This window comes from Lynx canadensis, chromosome E3 (genome assembly GCF_007474595.2).
Source record: "Lynx canadensis isolate LIC74 chromosome E3, mLynCan4.pri.v2, whole genome shotgun sequence".
NCBI lineage: Eukaryota > Metazoa > Chordata > Mammalia > Carnivora > Felidae > Lynx > Lynx canadensis.
Genome location: NC_044318.1, coordinates 17786393 through 17807013, shown reverse-complemented (window position 1 = coordinate 17807013; position 20621 = coordinate 17786393). Strand labels below are relative to the sequence as shown.

The 20621-nt window shown below is 39.7% G+C and overlaps 1 protein-coding gene across 1 annotated transcript in view; it reads right to left on the bottom strand.

Moving 5' to 3' along the window:
• Positions 1-20373, bottom strand: part of LOC115504496 (transmembrane protein 180-like) — a 36134-nt gene extending 15761 nt beyond the window's left edge. The window contains 5 exon segments of the mRNA XM_032591640.1: positions 1740-1862; positions 6254-6337; positions 7917-8071; positions 18457-19179; positions 20213-20373. Coding sequence (XP_032447531.1) covers positions 1740-1862; positions 6254-6337; positions 7917-8071; positions 18457-19179; positions 20213-20362 — 1235 coding nt within the window. The 5' untranslated portion in view covers positions 20363-20373.
• Positions 20374-20621: the final 248 nt, after the last annotated feature.

Below are 20621 nucleotides of genomic sequence, written 5' to 3'. Positions count from 1 at the left end.
GTTGTTGGGGTTAGGGGAGAGAGTAGGATGAAAAGGTAGAGCACAGAGGATTTTTAGGGCAGCAAATCTATTCTTTATGATACTGTAATGGTGGATACATGTCATTACATGTTCATCCAAACCCACAGAATGTACAACACCAAGAGCAAACCCTAATGTAAATTATGGACTTTGGGTGATAATGATGTATCTATGTAGGTTCGTTGATTATAACCAGTGTAACACTCTGTTGATATAGGGAAGGCTGTACCTAGTGGAGGGCAGAGAATATACAGGAACTCTGTACTTCCTGTTCAATTTTCTTGTGATCCTAAAACTTCTTTAAAAAATAAAGCAAATAAATAAAAAATAAATCAATCCTCCACTGCCTCACCACCACCAGAAATGTCATAGTGAAACCAAAGTAACAAAGCAGGGCTCTAAGGACCTACTAGACCTGACCTCCTCTCACTTACTCTGCTCCAGCCACACCAGCTTCCTTGTGAGATCTAGAAAGCCAGGCATGGTACCTCTCCATTCTTTTGCACTTGCTGTGTTTTCTGCCAGGACCACTCTTGCCCCAGAGAGCTGCCATGGTGCCCTCCCACCTCCCTGCATTTATTCAAATGTCACCTCCTGGGGCCTTGCCCATCACACTAATTAAAAATGCAGCTTTCCCCAACTCTTCTCATTCCCCTTCTTTCATTTTTCACCAAAGAACTTATTGCCAACTAACATAATATGTATTTTATTTAATTTTTTGTCTACCTGCATCCCACTTAGAACTTAAGTTCTAGGAGGGAAGAGATTTCTGTTGTTTTGTTCCCTGCTGTTTGCTGCCCTATCACAGAACCTAGAACATGGTAGACTCTCAACGACGTTTGTTGAGTGAATAAATGAATAGCTTATTAAGAGTGCTCTCATGCTTCCAGATATTTGCCATGCTGTTTTACCTGCCTGGAATGATGTTCTTTAATGTTCAGGAGGAGAAATCCAACTTAGCATCCAAAACTCAGCTCAGGAACCCCCTTTTCTCTGAGGTGCCCCCTGCCCCAGGCAGACCAAACAAAGTAGGAATTTCTTATCTGTATTACCACAGTGCCCCATTTTATGCTTCCAGTAGAGCCCTTATCACAGTGTTTTACAATCTGTGGGGCTCCTTAGAGGCTCCTTATTCATCTTGTATCTGCAGCACCCTGGTTTTTTTTTTTTTTTTGTAGTTTATGGGGGGGGGACAGGCAAGGGGTGGGGAGGGGAGAGGAGGAGAGGAGAGGAGAGGAATGGAGAGGAGAGGAGAGGGGAGGGGAGAATCTTAAGCAGGATCCAAGCTCAGCACAGAGCCCAATGCAGGGCTCGATCCCACAACCATGGGATTATGACCTGAGCAGAAATCAAGAGTTGGACACTCAACTGACTGAGCCACTAAGATGCCCAGACCCCAGCACCTTTAAGCCTGGCAGGCCCTCAGAAACATTTGTGCAATGAAATAATAAATGAATGAATGACTTAGATAAAAGCAATCAATATGTAGCTTAGTGTGGATTATATAGATATTTGTAGTATAATTTAAAGAACACCCTTAAAGATACTCCTATGAAAATTCCTTTGATATTAATCCTCTCTACTATAGCTTACTCAAAATCTGTGAATTAATAACTAATAATATCCAAAGTCCAAGATAATTGCCTAGTAATCAATATAAAAGGCTGAGTTTGCTTTAATATTTCCTTTACATTATTTCAAAGGCATTTTTACTCTACCTTTTATCTGCGTTTCCATATCCATACTGTTTTAGCTTAGAGAGTATCATCATGGGAGCTAAAGACTGAGCAGGTTTGGTAAACAAAGCACTGATGCCAAAAACCATTGAGGAAAGGGGTGACCTGAAACAGACAAAGATAGCATGGGTCTGTATCACACAGAAATCAAGGAACTTTTTGTCAGTTAAGTCCTCCTTGACTGTAACTAGACAATAGAAATACATAGTAGTTATAGAATATTAACCTCTTAGTCATAGTGGTTATAAACTTAAAAGAACCAAACTCTTTCAGTGAAGAAATGGATCAAAGAGGAGACACAGCTAGACTCTTACATGCTCAATAATGAGAGGTATATGTGCCCTGTGCTGTTAAGTCATTTTTTCTTAATTTTTAAAGTTTATTTATTTATTTTGAAAGAGAGAGAGAGAGAGCTCGAGTTGGGGAGGGCAGAGAAAGAGGGAGAGAGAAAGAATCCCAAGCAGGCTCTGCACTGTCATGACAGTGCAGAGCCCGACACAGGGTTTGAACCTGTGAACCATGAGACGTGACCTGATTTGGAATCAAGAGTTGGACATTTAACTGACTGAGACACCCAGGCGCCCCTGTGGTAAGTCATTTAAATCTCACCATAGCGGCACCTGGCTGGCTCTGTTGGTAGAGCATGTGACTCTTGAGCTCAGAGTCCTGAGTTTAAGCCCCACATTGGGCATGGCGCCTACTTAAAAAAAATGCAAACCTGTAAACTCCACAACAATCCTATGAGAAAGACATTGTCACTCCTGTTTTAGAGATGGGAGAGTAGATTAACTTGTCCACAGTCACACAGCTAGTAAGTGGTAGAACTGGGATTCACACCTAAGTTTCTCAGCCCAGATTTCATTAAGGATTACTCAAATGAGCTCTAAGTGAGAATCCTGCCATATCATTTTTGATAACTAAGTTATGTCATATAAAATAAACCTAAAAATCCAGTGCATTGACTGAATACAGTGAAATCTTGTCATATTTCAACTATCGGTGGAAACCTCTCCAAGGAGGAGAAAGAGAAGAAAAAGCAAGAAAATGGAGAGGAGGAGAAAGAAAAAAAGACATGGAAGAAAGATGAGGCCAGAGAACTGGAGGAAGTCTGATTTGACAGGAAGAACTTGGGTTTCACTTCTAGTTCTTTAATCTGCTGGTTTTATTACCTTGGGCAAGCTGACCCCTCAAGAGTCTTAGTTTCCTGAAAATGAGGGTACTTCTGATTGTATGATATAATACTATAATACAATTGCTGTCTGTCTCCCCCACTAGGCTGTCACTGCCACAAAGGGTAAAGGCTACATCTATTTTGGCTCATTGTATTAAGTTCTTATCTGACATGATCCGGAGGACAGTTGGCTAGAGCAGAACAATCCTTTTTATTTATTTTTTATTATTATTTTTTTTTTAGAGAGAGACAGCACGTGTGCGTGGTGGAGAGGGGCAGAGGGAGAGTGAGAATCCCAAGCAGACTCCACACTCAGTGTGGAGCCCGATGTGGGGTTTGATACCATGACCCTGGGACCATAACCTGAGCCAAAATCAAGAGTCAGGTGCTTGGGGCGCCTGGGTGGCGCAGTCGGTTAAGCATCCGACTTCAGCCAGGTCACGATCTCGCTGTCCGTGAGTTCGAGCCCCGCGTCGGGCTCTGGGCTGATGGCTCGGAGCCTGGAGCCTGTTTCCGATTCTGTGTCTCCCTCTCTCTCTGCCCCTCCCCCGTTCATGCTCCGTCTCTCTCTGTCCCAAAAATAAATTAAAAAAAATAAAAAAAAATAAAAAAAATAAAAAAAAAAAAGAGTCAGGTGCTCAACTGACTGAGCCACCCAGGTGCCCCCAAAACAATCCTTTTTAGAAGAGACATTAACCATTCTGTTTTAAGTGAAATGTACTCGTTCATCAATCTTTCCTTTGGGCTTTTCCTTTGAGTATGGGCCCACGGGTGGAAGTGCTATGCCATCATTCTCGCGAGGACAGTATCCATATTACATGATCTACAGTTTCTATTGTCAGTTATAGAGAGAACTACAGTTATTTATAAGGCAATCTGAGTACACAATAGCTTTAGGCTTTTATGAATTTCCCCCAAAACATTTATAGTTCTCATTGCATCAGATCTGATAATATTTTTTTATACCTTGCCTTTGTCAGATCTTTATAAAGCATTCAACTTAGTTTTCACAGAAACAACTTTCATCTCACCCTTACGGTTCCTAAGTACTTTTTTTAAGTTTGTTTATTTATTTAGAGAGAGACAGAGACAGCTTGAGTTGGGGAGGGATAGAGAGAGAGACAGAATCCCGACCGGGCTCCATGCCAGTGCAGAGCCCAACTGAGCCACCCAGGTGCCCTGTAAATGTTGTCATTAAAATAACCATTGCAGCTGACATTAACAGATCTGAAATAAAAAGTACTAACTCCTGGTAAGGATACAACTTATGCCAGCAGAGAAGCACAGGTATCCCCCAGGGTAGCCACTGGACAGGAGCATACAGCATGCCATATGCATAAGAGAGTATGTTTTAGGAGAGCCTGGCAGGCTCAGTCTGTGGAACATGTGACTCTTGACCTCAGGGTTGTGAGTCTGAGCCCCACGTTGGGTATAGAGATTACTTAAAAAATTAAAAATAATAAAAAAAACAGAGAAAAGTATGTTTCAGAGGGACTCTGTTACAAGGCCTCCTATATCGTATCTCCAGTATGTACCACAGTGCCTGACACATTAGCAGGCAGCAACACATATTTATGGAGTGAGTAGTATCTACCACACAAGGCTGGTGTGAGACCTGCACGAGCAAAAGCCATATAATTTTGCACACCTTGGAATGTGGTAAATGTTAGTGCCTTTTCCTTTCTATTTGAGACATTTTATTTACTTGTATCCAGTTTCATTCAAAAAGAATTTGAGAGTTATAAGATGTTTACTGAGGTTTCTTCTTTAAAAAAAATTTTTTTTTTAAATGTTTAGACAGAGAGAAAGAGCATGAGCGGAGGAGGGGGAGAGAGAGAGAGGGAGACACAGAATCCGAGGCAGGCTCCAGGCTCTGAGCTGTCATCACAGAGCCTGACGCGGGGCTCAAACTCATAAGCTGTGAGATCATGACCTGAGCCAAAGTCAGATGCCCAACCAAGTGAGCCAGCCAGGCACCCCTCTTCTTTTTAAATTACTCATTCATTTTTTTAATGTTTATTTTTGAGAGAGAGACAGAGACAGAGACAGAGCATGAGTCGGGGAGGGGCAGAGAGAGAGGAAGACAGAATCCAAAGGAGGCTCCAGGCAACAAACTCTGAGCTGTCAGCACAGAGCCCAACTGGGGGCTCAAATTCAAACCGTGAGATCGTGACCTGAACCGAAGTTAGACACTTAACCAACTGAGCCACCCAGGCACCCCTTAAATTACTCAATTAAAAAGAGTGGTTTGAGCCCGTCACTTTTCTAGACACTAGAGACACACAAGGAGAACGGTCCTGCACTGTAAGGAGCTCACCATCTTGCTTATCCTTCAAACATAACTTAGCAACAAAACCCTGAAACAGAAGAGGAATTATATAAAGAAGACATCAAGCAGTTTGACTGGCAAGGCTTTTCGCAGTATAGATTTCATTAAAAAAAAAACAAAAACAAAAAACAGAGGCCATGTAGTCTAAGTGTTTCTACAGAGCTAATAAAGAATGTACCTGTGGGGCACCTGGGTGGCTCAGTTGGTTAAGCATCAGACTCTTGAGATCAGCTCAGGTCGTGATCTCTTGGTTGTGAGATCAAGCCCCGCATTGGGATCTGCAATGAGCCTGAAGCCTACTTGGGATTCTCTCTCTCCCTCTTTCTCTACCTCTCCCACGTTTGCACATATGCACACATGCACATACATGCTCTCTCTCTCTCTCGCTCTCTCTCTCTCTCTCTCAAAATAAATATTTTAAAAAAGGATATACCTGTGTTAAAATAACACGGGTATTCCTCTCTAATCTGTAAAACAGGGCACAGATAAGAAAACATTTACCAATCAAGTGAATTTTATAGCTGATGTAAAAAGCTTATAACCACACCAAAGAACAAAACCTCTCATCAGCAGCCCCTTATATTTTTTCAAGTAAAAAAAAAGATAAGATTTTTAATCATTAATTTTAATTCTTGCAATGTCACAGAGAAAAGGTCATTTTGCCTTCAACATCCAGTGTAATAAGGCGTACTGCAATACGTAGAACATAAAGCTATCTGAGATTTCACTTTGGTTTTGGAGATCTAATCCTGTCATAGCATTGGCTGTGTGAACCTGCCGTATAAAAAATTATGATGCCCTTTCAGAAACAGGGAAAAGTTGCCCAGGGCAAACAATTATGAATATCCTATTATGTTCTGCTCTCTAATTCCCAGTGATGCTCTTATGATCATCTCTTAGATAGATGATTTGTAGTGGAACTATAAAAGGCAGACTCTTACAGGTCCTGCCTCCATGTGATATTGTTATGGCTGATATTTGAATAAATGTACTTACTGCCGATTGAACTTCAGTAAATCTGCATCCACCATGTCAGCTAGTGGCAGGTTAAACAAACAGAAAGAAGCTTGCACAATTACCCTAGAAACGATTTTAAAATATATGTATAAAATACACATATAACTAGGAGGCACAGATTTTCTTTTAAAAAACCAAACATCAAATGAAAGTTGAAATTTTGTTTATAAGAAGGAAAAATGAAATAATGTACAGTTGACTCTTGATTAACACAGAGGTTCGGGGTGCTGACCCCCAGGCAGTGGGAAATTCACATATACCTTATGCCTCCCCTCAAATTTAACTACTAATAGCCTACTGTTGACCAGAAGCTTTACTGATAGCATAAACAGTTGATTAACACATATTTTGTATATTCTATGTATTATATAAAGTAAGCTAGAGAAAAGAAAGTGTTAATAAGAAAATCATCATGGGGCACGTGGGTGGCTTAGTTGATTAAGTGATCAACTATTGATTTCGGCTCAGGTCATGATTTCACGGTTCGTGAAACTGAGCCCCGCATTGATATCCATGTTGACATCGCAGAGCCTGCTTGGGATTTGGGATTTTCTCTCTGCCTCTCTCTGACCCTCCCCTGTTCGTTCATTCATTCTCTCTCTCTCTCTCTCTCTCTCTCTCTCTCTCTCTCTCTCAAAATAAATACATTTAAACAAAAAAAGAAAAGAAACACCAGGAAAGAGCCAGGCAAGAAATGGTGAAGAGCTTTCCAGACACAGAATGCTACATGTTAGATATGAGGTGCCTATACTACAAAGTATTCCTGTTTGGTGTGGAGTACAAAAGAACTAGAAGAGTGATATGAGGATGAAGAAGTAAACAGAGACTATATAACAAAAGACCTCATATGTCATCATTTTATGATATAAATCTTAAAAGCAGTAAGAAGCTACTTAAGATCATTAAGGAATGACATGTTACTGTAGGAACAATGTGGACGAAGGTGTTGGGAGGACTGGAGACTAGAGACAAGGGAACCATATGGGAGGCCAGATACTACTCCATGTGAGAGATGATGAGGACCTGAGCTAATGGAAGCAGAGAAGGGATGGATTCAGGACATATCAGGACTAATAACTGGTAGCCTATTGGACACAGGTGACAGAGAAGAAAGAGAAGACAAAGACAAAGTCTCTGACTTGGACATCTAGACAGATGGTAGAGCTGTTTTCCAAGATGGGGGACAAAGGCAAAGAACAACAGGCAAAGAGAGAGAGAGCAAGCGGGGAAGGAGCAGAGGGAGAGGGAGAGTGAATCCTAAGCAGGCTCCATACCCATTGAGGAGCCCAATGCAGGCTCAATCTCACAACCAAGAGATCATGACCTGAGCCAAAATCAGGAGTTAGACACTTAACCAACTGAGCCACCCAGGCGCCCCATGGGGTCAAATCTTTATTTGGCAGCAACATTTACTAAATGATGCACTTTAATAGGTTAAAAAGAGGAACATAACTTTACTACAAAATCTAATGTATGAAATCTCTCCAAAAAAGAAACCGTGAACATTCAGTTTGCCAGAAAGGTACAATGATTGCCTAGAAATGAATATTCAATACAGTTCAGATAAAAAATGTTGCACTGCTTGAAAGTGTAAATGGCAAGACCTAGTGTAATTTTGGGACTGGCATTTGGATTTACTTACATGATAATAGTGAGATAAAGAGCCAAAAGGTAATAGTATTGCTGTCCAAGAAGTGACATGACAATGGAGGCTGTTCCTTCTAGGTAGAAAGAAATTAAGATAATTTTATAGTAACCAAACTTCTTCAGCCAGGACTGACTGATAAGTACAAGGCACTGAAAAGGAAACAAAGAGACATCGTATTAAGATGGACCACCATTAATTATGCTTGCTCTTGCTGGTGACAAAATAAATGTGCTCAGCAGAAAACACATTTGCTTCTGAACTATAATAGCAGCTGAAACACACAAGTAATACTGTCTATTGTGTCTAGAAATGTTGTGACCCATGTATATCCGTTGAAAATTGACTAAGGATAGTAATATTCCATAATAACAAAGAAACAGCTATTATTTCCTTTAAAATGAACAAACCAGGAAATGGTTTCCTACATTTTTATTTTCACACTGTTATGAAGAAATTTTACCAAAACCAACCATATGAAAGAATCCATTGCTTAGAAACAGTCAGCATTGCTTTATGGTGATGTGAAAGGTGCAACTAAAATCTACTATAAATCCAGATTTTACAATTTGGGGTTGGGGCACCTGGGTGACTCCGTCGGTTAAGTGCCCAACTTCAGCTCACGTCATGATCTCATAGTTCACGAGTTCAAGCCCCATTTTGGGCTCTGTGCTAACAGCTCAGAGCCTGGAGCCTGCTTCAGATTCTGTGTCTCCTTCTCTCTCTGCCCCTCCCCTGTTCACTCTCTGTCTCTGTCTCTCTCTCAAAACTAAATAAACATTAAATTAATTAATTAATTAAAACAAAATTTGGGGTTAAAGCCCAGAATTCACCTAGCACACAGTAGGTAAAACAAATATTTATTGAATAAGTGACTATACATTTCACTATTCTTACTGTAATCTATCTGAAATGTACTTTTTTTTTTTTTAAATTTTTTTTTTTTTCCAACGTTTATTTATTTTTGGGACAGAGAGAGACAGAGCATGAACGGGGGAGGGGCAGAGAGAGAGGGAGACACAGAATCGGAAACAGGCTCCAGGCTCCGAGCCATCAGCCCAGAGCCTGACGCGGGGCTCGAACTCACGGACCGCGAGATCGTGACCTGGCTGAAGTCGGACGCTTAACCGACTGCGCCACCCAGGCGCCCCTGAAATGTACTTTTTATACGAAAATCAAGTTTATGATTCTATCCACATTTCTTTGGGTTTTGTTTCCTGTCTTATCTTACAAATTTTATAATTCTAATAGATTCATGTTGAGGGCTCAGGCTTACATTTTTTCTGTGCATTTCATGCTATCAGTGAAGAAGTTCATTGTTCTAGAGTGAAAAGTTTTTGCTAAATATACATATTACATTAACAAAGATTAGAAGATACTCTTTGTCTTCAATTAAAAAGTACATTGTTTAGCCCTGAAAAGTTTTCATTAACCAAATGTACATACATTACAATTACAAGAGAATTCTGAGTGATGCAAGTAGAATGCAAATGTGCTATAATAAACAAAAGGGTTCTTTCCCCTAACATTTTGGCTTACTTCTCTACTTTCAAGGAACAAGAACTCCTTTTCTGGATATTAAAAACAATGGCTCAGGGACTGATGTGATCCATGGCATTTCTTAGAGTTCTGTAAGAGTGAGTACATAGAACACCCCAGCAGTATAATATCATTATATTCCTCCACATAATGACAATATTCAATAATTTCAATATTTCGATAATATTTCGATAATTTCAATAAACAATATTGAATAATATTCAATATTTCTACATATTGAAATGAAGCTTCTTGTTCTCACCCTCTAACACATAAACATAAAATACAAGAAATTAATGATAACGTAAGGAATATGTGGCAGAGTAGAAAGTGCAAGATTTTGAAATCAGATGTCCCTCGGTTTGAATTCCAGCTGTGCCACTGTGCCAGTTGTGTGGCCAAGGACAAGGTACTTTACCTAAGGAGCATTTCATCCAACTAACACTCTCTCTGTGTGTTTCTACCTCCCACTGTCTCTCGTTCTGTCTCTGACTCTCTCTTCTATAGCACACACTCAACATATAAGGTACTCAATTGTTAGTTATTATGATGATGTCCGATATATAAAAAGATATGAGCCAATGATATAAATGATAAAAATGATGAAAGATACCACTTTTTCATTTATTAAAATAAAGTGTTCACAAACTGAGGATTTTGGCTCTCCATTCATGTTTATTGAGTAGGAGTTTGTGAATAGTGAATCTCAGCATGAATGTTGGCAACCTGTGCCAAAGAAGCCCAAATCAAAACAGATAAGGTCAGTGTGTGCTTGCGGTGAAAACTGAATAAATATTTGCTGCATGGAGTCTTAATAATAAGAGCTAACATTTCTAGAGTGTTTAGTTTGTGCCAGGAACCATTTTAAGTACTTTGTGTATTTTGATTCATTTAATCCTCATAATTATTCTATTAGTTAGGCACTATATTTTTTTAATTTTTTTTTTCAACGTTTATTTATTTTGGGACAGAGAGAGACAGAGCATGAACGGGGGAGGGGCAGAGAGAGAGGGAGACACAGAATCAGAAACAGGCTCCAGGCTCTGAGCCATCAGCCCAGAGCCTGACGCGGGGCTCGAACTCACGGACCGTGAGATGGTGACCTGGCTGAAGTCGGACGCTTAACTGACTGCGCCACCCAGGCGCCCCAGTTAGGCACTATTTTTATTCTAATTTTACAGATGAGGAAACTGAGACACAGAACTGTTGAGTAACTTGCCCAGGCTCACCCAGCAAGAGACTCCCCTGTGGCAGACTCTATGCACTTAACCCATTTACTATCCTGCCTCTCTGATAGGAGTGGGATGTGGAAGATCTCAGACCTGTTGTTGTTGCTGTTGTTATAATAGTAATGGTGATGATAAATATAATTATAGTTATTATTTATTAATAATAAATATAATAATTATTACAATTACTATTTTAGAGAGAGAGAGAGCACGAGCAGGGGAGAGGGGCAGAGGGAGAGAGAGAAAGAATCTTAAGCAGGATCCACGCTCAGCATGGAGCCTGACTCAGGGCTCAATCCCATGGCCCTGAAATCTGACCTGAGCCAAAATCGAGTCGAACACTCAACTGACTGAGCCACCCAGACACCCTGTCACAGACCTATTAAAACAGTTATTAGAATGGAATACTACTTGGCAATGAGAAAGAATGAAATACGGCCTTTTGTAGCAACGTAGATGGAACTGGAGAGTGTTATGCTAAGTGAAATAAGTCATACAGAGAAAGACAGATACCATATATTTTCACTCTTATGTGTATCGTGAGAAACTTAACTGAAGACCATGGGGGAGAGGAAGGGAAAAAAAAAGAGAGAGGGAGAGAGTCAAACCAGAAGAGACTCTTAAAAACTGAGAATAAACTTAGGGTTGATGGGGGGTGGGAGGGAGGGGAGGGTGGGTGAGGGGTATTGAGGAGGGCACCTGTTGGGATGATGGCTGGGTGTTGTATGGAAACCAATTTGACAATAAATTTTATATTAAAAAAAAAACCAGTTGTTAGAATGAGCACTTGTTCATGCTTTTCTCCTTTCACTTACACAACTCCTCCAAAAGGAGGCCTCTGAAAAGACAGCCTGAGAAAATGAAAACATGGTGCTTATCCTTCATGACTATACCCAACAGTTAAAGTGACTTAGCCAAAAATAACAAATAAGCTATCATTTTTTTTTCTTTTTATTCCAATAATTTATGTGAGTGTCACTTGTCTGGATATTAGGAATACACTTGAAGCAATTTTGGGCTTCCACTTTATAATGATTTTTTTTTTTTTGTTAAGATCAACAGAAATTCATGTTAGTGTTGAGGGTTTGAGAAAAAAGATTGTGGAAATCTTTTGACCATGTTCTCTTAAAATGTAATAGCCAAGATGAAGAAGTCATGGGTATAAAAGGTGCAGCATAGAGAATATAGTCAATGGTACTGTGATAGCATTTGTATGGTGGCAGATGGTAAGCCACACTTGCGGTGAGCAGAGCATAACATATGGAATAGACTTGCCCAATCACTACGTTGTACACCTGAAACCAATGTAACAGTGTGTCAGCTATACTTCAATAAATAGTTTAAACTTTTATAGCCAAGAGAGACTAGGAGAAAATACTTGCTGAACATACATCCAACAAAAGACTTGTATCTAGAGTATATAAAGAACTCATATAATTCAGTAATATGATAACAAACAGCTTGATTAAAACATAGGCAGGGGTGCCTGGGTGGCTCCAGTCAGTTAAGCGTCCGACTTCAGCTCAAGCCATGATTTCACTGTTCCTGAGTTGAAGCCCTGCGTCGGGCTCGCTGCTGTCAGTGCGGAGCCTGTTTTGGATGCTCTGTCTCCCTCTCTCTCTGCCCCTCACCTGAGTTGTCTTTCTCTCTCTCTCTCAGAAATAAACATTGAAAAAAATTTTTTAAATAGGGAAAAGATCTGAACCACCTGAATTCACCAAAAAGCCAAATGGATGGCACATGAAAAGATGCACTAATAACATCATTAGTAGTCATTAGGAAAATGTAAATCAAAACCATAATAAAATACTATTACACACATACTAGTATGACTAAAACTAAAAAGACTGATCATAAACATTGGCAAGAATGTTGAACAACTGGAACACTTTTACACTACTGGTGGGAATGTAATCTGGAAAACACTTCAGCAGTGTTTTTGTGTTTTTTAAACATTTTTTTTCTGGAAAGTTTTTTTAAGTTTTATTTAAGTGATCTCTACACCCAATATGGGGCTCAAACTTAAGTGGAGATCAAGAGTCCCACACTCTTCTTGGGGCGCCTGGGTGGCGCAGTCGGTTAAGCGTCCGACTTCAGCCAGGTCACGATCTCGCGGTCCGTGAGTTCGAGCCCCGCGTCGTGCTCTGGGCTGATGGCTCAGAGCCTGGAGCCTGTTTCCGATTCTGTGTCTCCCTCTCTCTCTGCCCCTCCCCCGTTCATGCTCTGTCTCTCTCTGTCCCAAAAATAAATAAACGTTGAAAAAAAAAAAAAAAAAGAGTCCCACACTCTTCTAACTGAGCCAGCCAGGCACCCCAGTGTTTTTATTTTATTATTATTATTTTTTAAGGCAGGCTTCACGCCCAGTGCAGAGCCCAATGTAGGGCTTGAACTCACAACCCTGAGATCAAGACCTGAGCTTAGATCAAGAGTCAGATGCTTAACTGACTGAGCCACCCAGGAGCCCCTATTTTAGCAGTGTTTTTAAAAGTTAAAACACACGGGGCACCTGGATGGCTTAGTTGGTTGAGCGTCCAACTTTGGCTCAGGTCGTGATCTGGTGGTTCAATTACAGAACACTGATGTAATTTACCCCAACACAGCTATTTTTAAAAAGTAGATTTAGGGGCGCCTGGGTGGCGCAGTCGGTTAAGCGTCCGACTTCAGCCAGGTCACGATCTTGCAGTCCGTGAGTTCGAGCCCCGCGTCAGGCTCTGGGCTGATGGCTCGGAGCCTGGAGCCTGTTTCCGATTCTGTGTTTCTCTCTCTCTCTGCCCCTCCCCCGTTCATGCTCTGTCTCTCTCTGTCCCAAAAAATAAATAAACGTTGAAAAAAAAAAAAAAGTAGATTTATATGTGACATGGAAATTTGCATAACTTATTAAATTTAAAAAGCAGTATACAAAAAATTCATGGATGTTTCAATAGTGTATGAATCTTTACAGCAAATATGTATTACTTTTGTTAAAAAAAATAAAGAAAAAAGTTGTTATGGTTTTCTCAGAAGCACAGTAGCCCTTCATTCCATCAGAATTCAACCATCTGGCAATCTCTACCCAGAACATGTCTATGAGCTAAAAGGAAACAAAAAACATTTATGGGAATCACCAGAATAAAGCCACTAAATCCATGCACTTAATAAAGCTCATGTACTTTGTTCTGAAAGAGCCCCTCAAGTCTTCACTAAAAATCTATCTAAATATTTAGGAATAAATTTAACAAGGAAGGGGAAAATTCATCCTCTGAAAGCTACAAAACATTGTTGAAAGAAATTTTAAAAGATTGAAATAGATGGAAAATACTCTATGTGTCAGAAGATTTAACATTGCTAAGATAGCAATACTACCCAAACTGATCTACAGATTCAGTGCAATCTCTATCAGCATCCAATCTGTCTTCTTTGTAGAAACTGACAGGCTGATTCTAACATTCACATGGACTCCAAAAGACCCTGAATAGCCAAAGCAGTCCTGAAGAGAAAAGGAAAGCTGGAGGCATCATGATTCAGGACTCCAAGCTGTATTACAAAGCTGTAGTCATCAAGAAAGTATGGTACTGGCACAAAAACAGACACATAGGTCAATGGAACCCAGATAAGGGCCCACAACTATATGATCAACTAATCTTTCACAAAGCAGAAAAGAATATCCAATGGAAAAAAGACAGTCTCTTCAACAAATGGTGTTGGGAAAACTGGACAGCACATGCAGAATGAAACTCTACCACTTTCTTATACCACACACAAAAATAAATTCAAAATGGATGAAAGACCTAAATGTGAGACAAGAAACCATCAAAATCCTAGAGGATAAAACAGGCAGCAACCTCTTTGACCTCAGCTGGAGAAACTTCTTACTAGACATGTCACCAGAGGCAAGGGAAACAAAAGCAAAAATGAACTATTGGGACTTCATCAAGATAAAAGCTTCTGCACAGTGAAGGAAACAAACAAACAAACAAAAGCTAAAAGGCAGCCTGTGGAACAGGAGGAGATATTTGCAAATGACATATCTGATAAATATATAATTTATCCAAAATATATAAGGAATTTATGAAATTCAACACCCAAAAAACAACCCTGTTAAGGAAATGGGCAGAACATAAAGAGACACTTTTCTAAAGAAGACATCCAGATAGCTAACAGACACATGAAAAGATGTTCAGCATCACTCATCATCAGGGAAATACAAATCAAAACCTCATGAGATACCACCTCACGCCTGTCAGAATGGCTAAAATTAACAACTCAGGCAACAACAAGTGTTGGTGAGAGTGTGGAGAAAAGAAAATCCTCTTACACTGTTGGTGGGAATGCAAACCGTTGCAGCCACTCTGGAAAACAGTATGGAGATTCCTCAAAAAGTTAAAGATAGAACTACCCTATGACTCAGCAATTGCACTACTCAGTATTTACCCAAAGGATACAAAAATACAGATTCAGAGGGGTACATCTACCCCAATGTTTACAGCAGCATTTACCAACAATAGCCAAACTATGGAAAGAGCCTAAATGCCCATTGACTGATGAATGGATAAAGAAGATGTGGTGTGTATGTATGTGTGTGTGTGTGTGTGTGTGTGTGTGTGTGTGTATATATATGTAATTGAATGTTAGTCAGCCATTAAACGGAATGAAATCTTGCCATTTGCAACGACATGGATGGAGCCAGAGTGTATTATGCTAAGTGAACTAAGGCAGAGGAAGACAACTATCATAATTTCACTCATATGTGGAATTTAAGAAACAAAACAAATGAACACAGGGGAAGGGGGAAAAGAGAAAAAAGAAAAGAAAGAGAAACTGTAAGAGACTATGATAGAGAACAAACTGAGAATTGATGGAGGGAGGAGGGTGGGGGGTAGGCTAAATGAGTGATGGATATTAAGGAGGGCACTTGTGTGAACACTGGATATTAATATATCAGTGATAAATCACTAAATTCTACTCCTGAAAACAATATTACACTACATGTTAACTAACCATAATTTAAATAAAAATTAGAAAAAAAAGTAATAAAATTCATATGGATTTGCAAGGTACCCAGAATAGTCAAAACAATCTTTAAACTTTTTTTTTTTTAATTTTAGAAAGAGGGGAGGGGACAGAGGGCGAGAGAGAGGGAGAGGGAGAGGGGGAGAGAGAGAGAGAGAAAGAATCCAAAGCAGGCTTCAGTGCAGAGCCCAATGCGGGGCTCAATCCCATGACCCTGGGATCATGACCTTAGCTTAAATCGAGAGCTGGACACTCAAGTGACTGAGCCGCTCAGGTGCTCCTATTTTTATTTTGAGAGATAGGGAGAGAGAGAGAGAGAGAGAGAGAGAGAGAGAGAGAGAGAGAGAGAGCATCAGATGGGAAGAGGAGCAGAGTGAGAGAACAAATCTTAAGCAGACTCCACTCAGCACAGAGCCTGACACCGGGCTTGATCCCATGACCTGGGAATCATGACTTGAGCTGAAATCAAGAGTAAGATGCTCAACCAACTGAGCCACCCAGGCACCCCATATCTACTCTTTATTTGTTTGTTTTCTGTTTTTTAATGTTTATTTATTTTTGAGACAGAAAGACAGAGCACAAGCTGGGGAGGGGCAGAGAGAGAGGGGGTAGACAGAATCTGAAGTAGGCTCCAGGCTCCTATCTGTCAGCACAGAGCATGACTTGGGGCTCGAACCTACAAGCTGTGAGATCATGACCTGAGCCAAAGTGGGACGCTTAACCAGCTGAGCCACCCAGGCGCCTCTCTACTCTTTTTATTTTTTTATTAAAAAAATTTTTTTAACATTTATTCATTTTTGAGAGAGAGAGGCAGAGCACGAGCAGAGGAAGGACAGAGAGAGAGAGGGAGACACAGAATCTGAAGCAGGCTCCAGGCTCTGAGCTGTCAGGCAGCACAGAGCCAGATGAGGGGCTCGAACTCATGCACCGTGAGATCGTGACCTGAGCTAAAGTCGGACATTTAACCGGCTGAGCCACCCAGGTACCCCAACTCTTTTTATTTTTAACATAAGAGTTTAACAAACTTTTTTCTACTTTGAGGAGATACTATAGGCAAATACATGATTAAAAGTGGGAAGATAGATAGATATATATATATATATATATATATATATATATATATATATATAATATTTTATGTATTTTAGAATCTGATAAAGCAGAGATAGGAACCCAAACAGCTCCCCATCCTAGGTTATTGAACATAGGAGCAAACAGTTGGACAAACGTCAGACTGTCCTGAAGGAATAGCATCATTTCAATATACATACCCAGTATCAGGGACTATTCTGATAAGCCAAAAATGATACTCTATTTGGTATACTCTGCTAAGTAAACCATGTAAATACAGTACATTTTAGAGAGAGAATCTAAACGTGCACAACTCTAAAAGCAGATGCCTCTGAACATCCCTTTTCTCATCTGTAAGGATAAGAAGAGTCTTTCCTTTAAAGGGGTTGTGAGGATTAGGTGAGGTAATGTATACAAGGTGCTTGGCATAGTTCATGGCACATGGTAAGCACCCAATGTGACTTTCCATTATTATGATGTATACAGTAACCAAACTATGACAAAGGCCTGGAGCTAATGGTGGAAAAGACAAATTGCATTCTGTAAAGTCTGCATAAGGAAGCATGTCAACACTTAAAATATTTTAGAACTATTTCTATCTAACATGGTTTAAATATTTTTGAAGCCAGATAAACGTGTAAACAGTAAAAACTCATCTATCTAGAATGACTTATTCTCTAAATAATGAATTTTACTTATTTAATTATGAAAATAGGAATCATAGGCTACATTAAGTCATATTTTGGGGTGACATATTTAGGTGAAAGAAAGCAATATGATTCATCAACTCTCTAAATGCTGTAAAAAAAACAAAGAGCATGCTGGTTTATTTTTTGAAGGAGGACATACCTTTTCCAGTAATGGTCATGAGCATGGAATTTTAATAATGCTTTGGAATTCTAGGACTCAGTCTTTTAGCCAAGTGTTTTGAAACCTGGCTTCAAGAATTCTCTTTTAAATAAAAAAAAAAAATATTTTAGAGAGGGAGAGAGACAGTGTGAGCTGGAGAGTGGGTGGGACAGAGGGAGAGAGAGAGAATGGCAAGCAGACTCCATGCAAAGCGCGGAGCCCAACGCAGGGCTCCACGTGGGGCTTGATCCCATGATCCTGGGATTATGACCAGAGCCAAAATCAAAAGTCGGACACTGAACCAACTGAGCCACCCAGGAGCCCCAAGAATTCTTGATCAAGTAACTTTCTTCCTTATAATGGTTACAGGAACATTAACTGCCCCGGTAAAGCAAAACTGCCATTTATTTCCCTCCATATCTCTGCTAAGGTTTAAGTGAGAAAGTTCAGAAGAACAAAATTCAAAAGCTAAGATGTTTCAATTATCATGTCACTCAGCTCTCATTGGGTTCACTTTTCTTTTTCCCTTTCACTTCTTATTTCCATTATGTTTCTACTGAAACATAATATCTGGGGCTCTGAATCTTTGGGTCTCTTTTTTATTGAAGTACGTTTGACACACAATGTTACACTAGTTACAGGTGATTGGACAAGTCTGTATGTTATACTATGCTCAGTGCCAGAGTAGCTACCATCTGCCACCATACATTATTGCAGTATCATTGACTATATTCTCTTTGGGTCTCTTATGTGCATCATTTTGTCAAACTACTGACATAATCAGGCTTTTAATTTCCTCAGCCAGGTGAGAGTTAGACCTCTAATCCCCGTAGGAAGATAAAGGAAGAATCATCACATACTTGTGGGCAAATAAAGCCTACCCCATACATGATGCTCCTTAGGAAAGAAGGAAGAACCTCCTCAGGAATGAGATTATCTGCAAAGATCATCATGAAGTTTTTGAAGAAAGTTAAATGGAAGACTTGGAAGAAACTCATTATCAGAAAAAGGCAAAAGTTTTTCTGGGTCAAGAGCTGTCTCATCAATGAGACGATGGAGGTCCAGGGGAGATCCTGTTCACTTTCGGAGAAGAGGTTTTCCTCGGGGCTTCTTTTCGGTCCAAAGTGACTCATGCGGTACATGCCAGTGTAAAGGCTGGCAGTGGCAAGAATGGCAATGAGCACAGCGAAGGCCTGAAAATTGAAGAAAATTTCCATGTTATCAGAGATGAGGCCACCAAAGAGGATGCTGGTGGATCCTACTAGTGATGCCACTTGGTTAATTTTAATAAGCTGAAGCCGGCTTTCATGTCTAGTGAAAATCTCTGCAAACAGCATATACTGGGCTTGCTGAACGAAGGTAAGCGTGCTATCAAAAGCACATAGCGATACCACCAGATGAAGTCCACTCAGCCAGTCACCTTCGTGATAGTATTTCCAAGGGAACCAAGGAAGCAGGAAGGCTATCGAATACAAAGGGGCACCATACAACACAGAACTATGACGACCGGAACAGCAGTCAGCCTGAGAGTTGTGAAAATACCCAGTCAGGTCATTAAGAGCATTCTAGATCATTAAAATCATCTAGGAGAAAAAACAAACAAACACAGGGATTATTTTAGTGTGGTTTATCCTGATGAAAATGACTCCTGAATTTTTATTTAATGTAAAGTAACCAAAACTATCCATAAAAAACAGAAAACAAAAAACAAAACAAAACAAACAAAAACAAAAACAAAAACCACCACCACACACACTCAAAACCCTCACTGCTTTCAGGACCAGCAGGGGGCATATATCCTATAGTATCAATAATAATAACAGCTCATGCTACTCCAAAAGCCAATGTGCATTCACTTTGTATTTAGGCATTGTACAAATACTTTCATGAATTAATTCATTAAATCCTTAAAATAATCCTATGAAGCAGTTACTGTTATTATTATCCCTACTTTACAATGAAGAAACTGATGGCCAGAGAAGTTAATCAATTTGCTTACCTGATAAATGACAGAGCCAGGGGCTGAGCCAAGGCAGATGACCCCAGAATCTGTGCTTTCAATCATTACGTTAGACTGCTTCCCCACAAGGCACTCAGGGCCATGCCTCTGCAGGGAATGATGGCCCGTATATATACCATGGCATAGTTTTACATAATTTCATTAGGAAAAGTTAAAATACCAATGTTTACCATTGCAAAATGCCAAAAACACTAATTAAGTAATAAAGGAGTAAAATTATAAAATATAAAGGTTTTTAAGGGCATTAACTTTATCCACCCTGACCACATAATTGGTAATGAGTTACAACATAATTTGTGATTACCATGGACCTTTTCAAGATAGAGTGTCTTAATAATAATTCTAATTGTCCCGTATAAGTGAATTTTCCAAATAACCAAAGCTTACCCTTTAAATTCTAAAGCTTTAAGGTTTTAAGTGGCAATCTTTTAATAATTTCTTTGCCCTCAAGCAGAGGATCTTGGACATGGATAACCTTTTCTTAAAAACTCTTCCAGCTGTGTGAAGAATTAGCTCTTTGGGAAATTACAATAACATATAACTATGGGGAAAGAGAAACTGTCCTAGGTGAACAGATAATAAGGGCTCCATCTCACCTGGGCTTGGTAAAAAGCCACTTCTGAAATCTTGTACAGATGTAAAAACAGCTTCACATAGTAGAAACTGAAGACAGAATTTAGCATTTCAGTCCCTAATGTTATCATAGCATATGCCCAAGCAATGGGTTTGATACTTAAAAGTGTCATTTTCCACGCAAAGGAATTCTTCCTCCTTTTGTTTAAAAAAAAAAAAAGGATAATGGTTAAAATCCACTATTTGCATATAATAGCTGATGGGTGGCAAAATTCCTCTGAACACTAGCTTAATTTTAATTAAGAATCCCAAACCACTAGCTGTGCATATGTCATCAGATTTAACACTTAACTTTCTTATCCATTCACTCAACCTTTTTTGAGAAGTTGACAGGAACCCTAATTTGCATAGAGTGTGACTCTGCTTCTATAT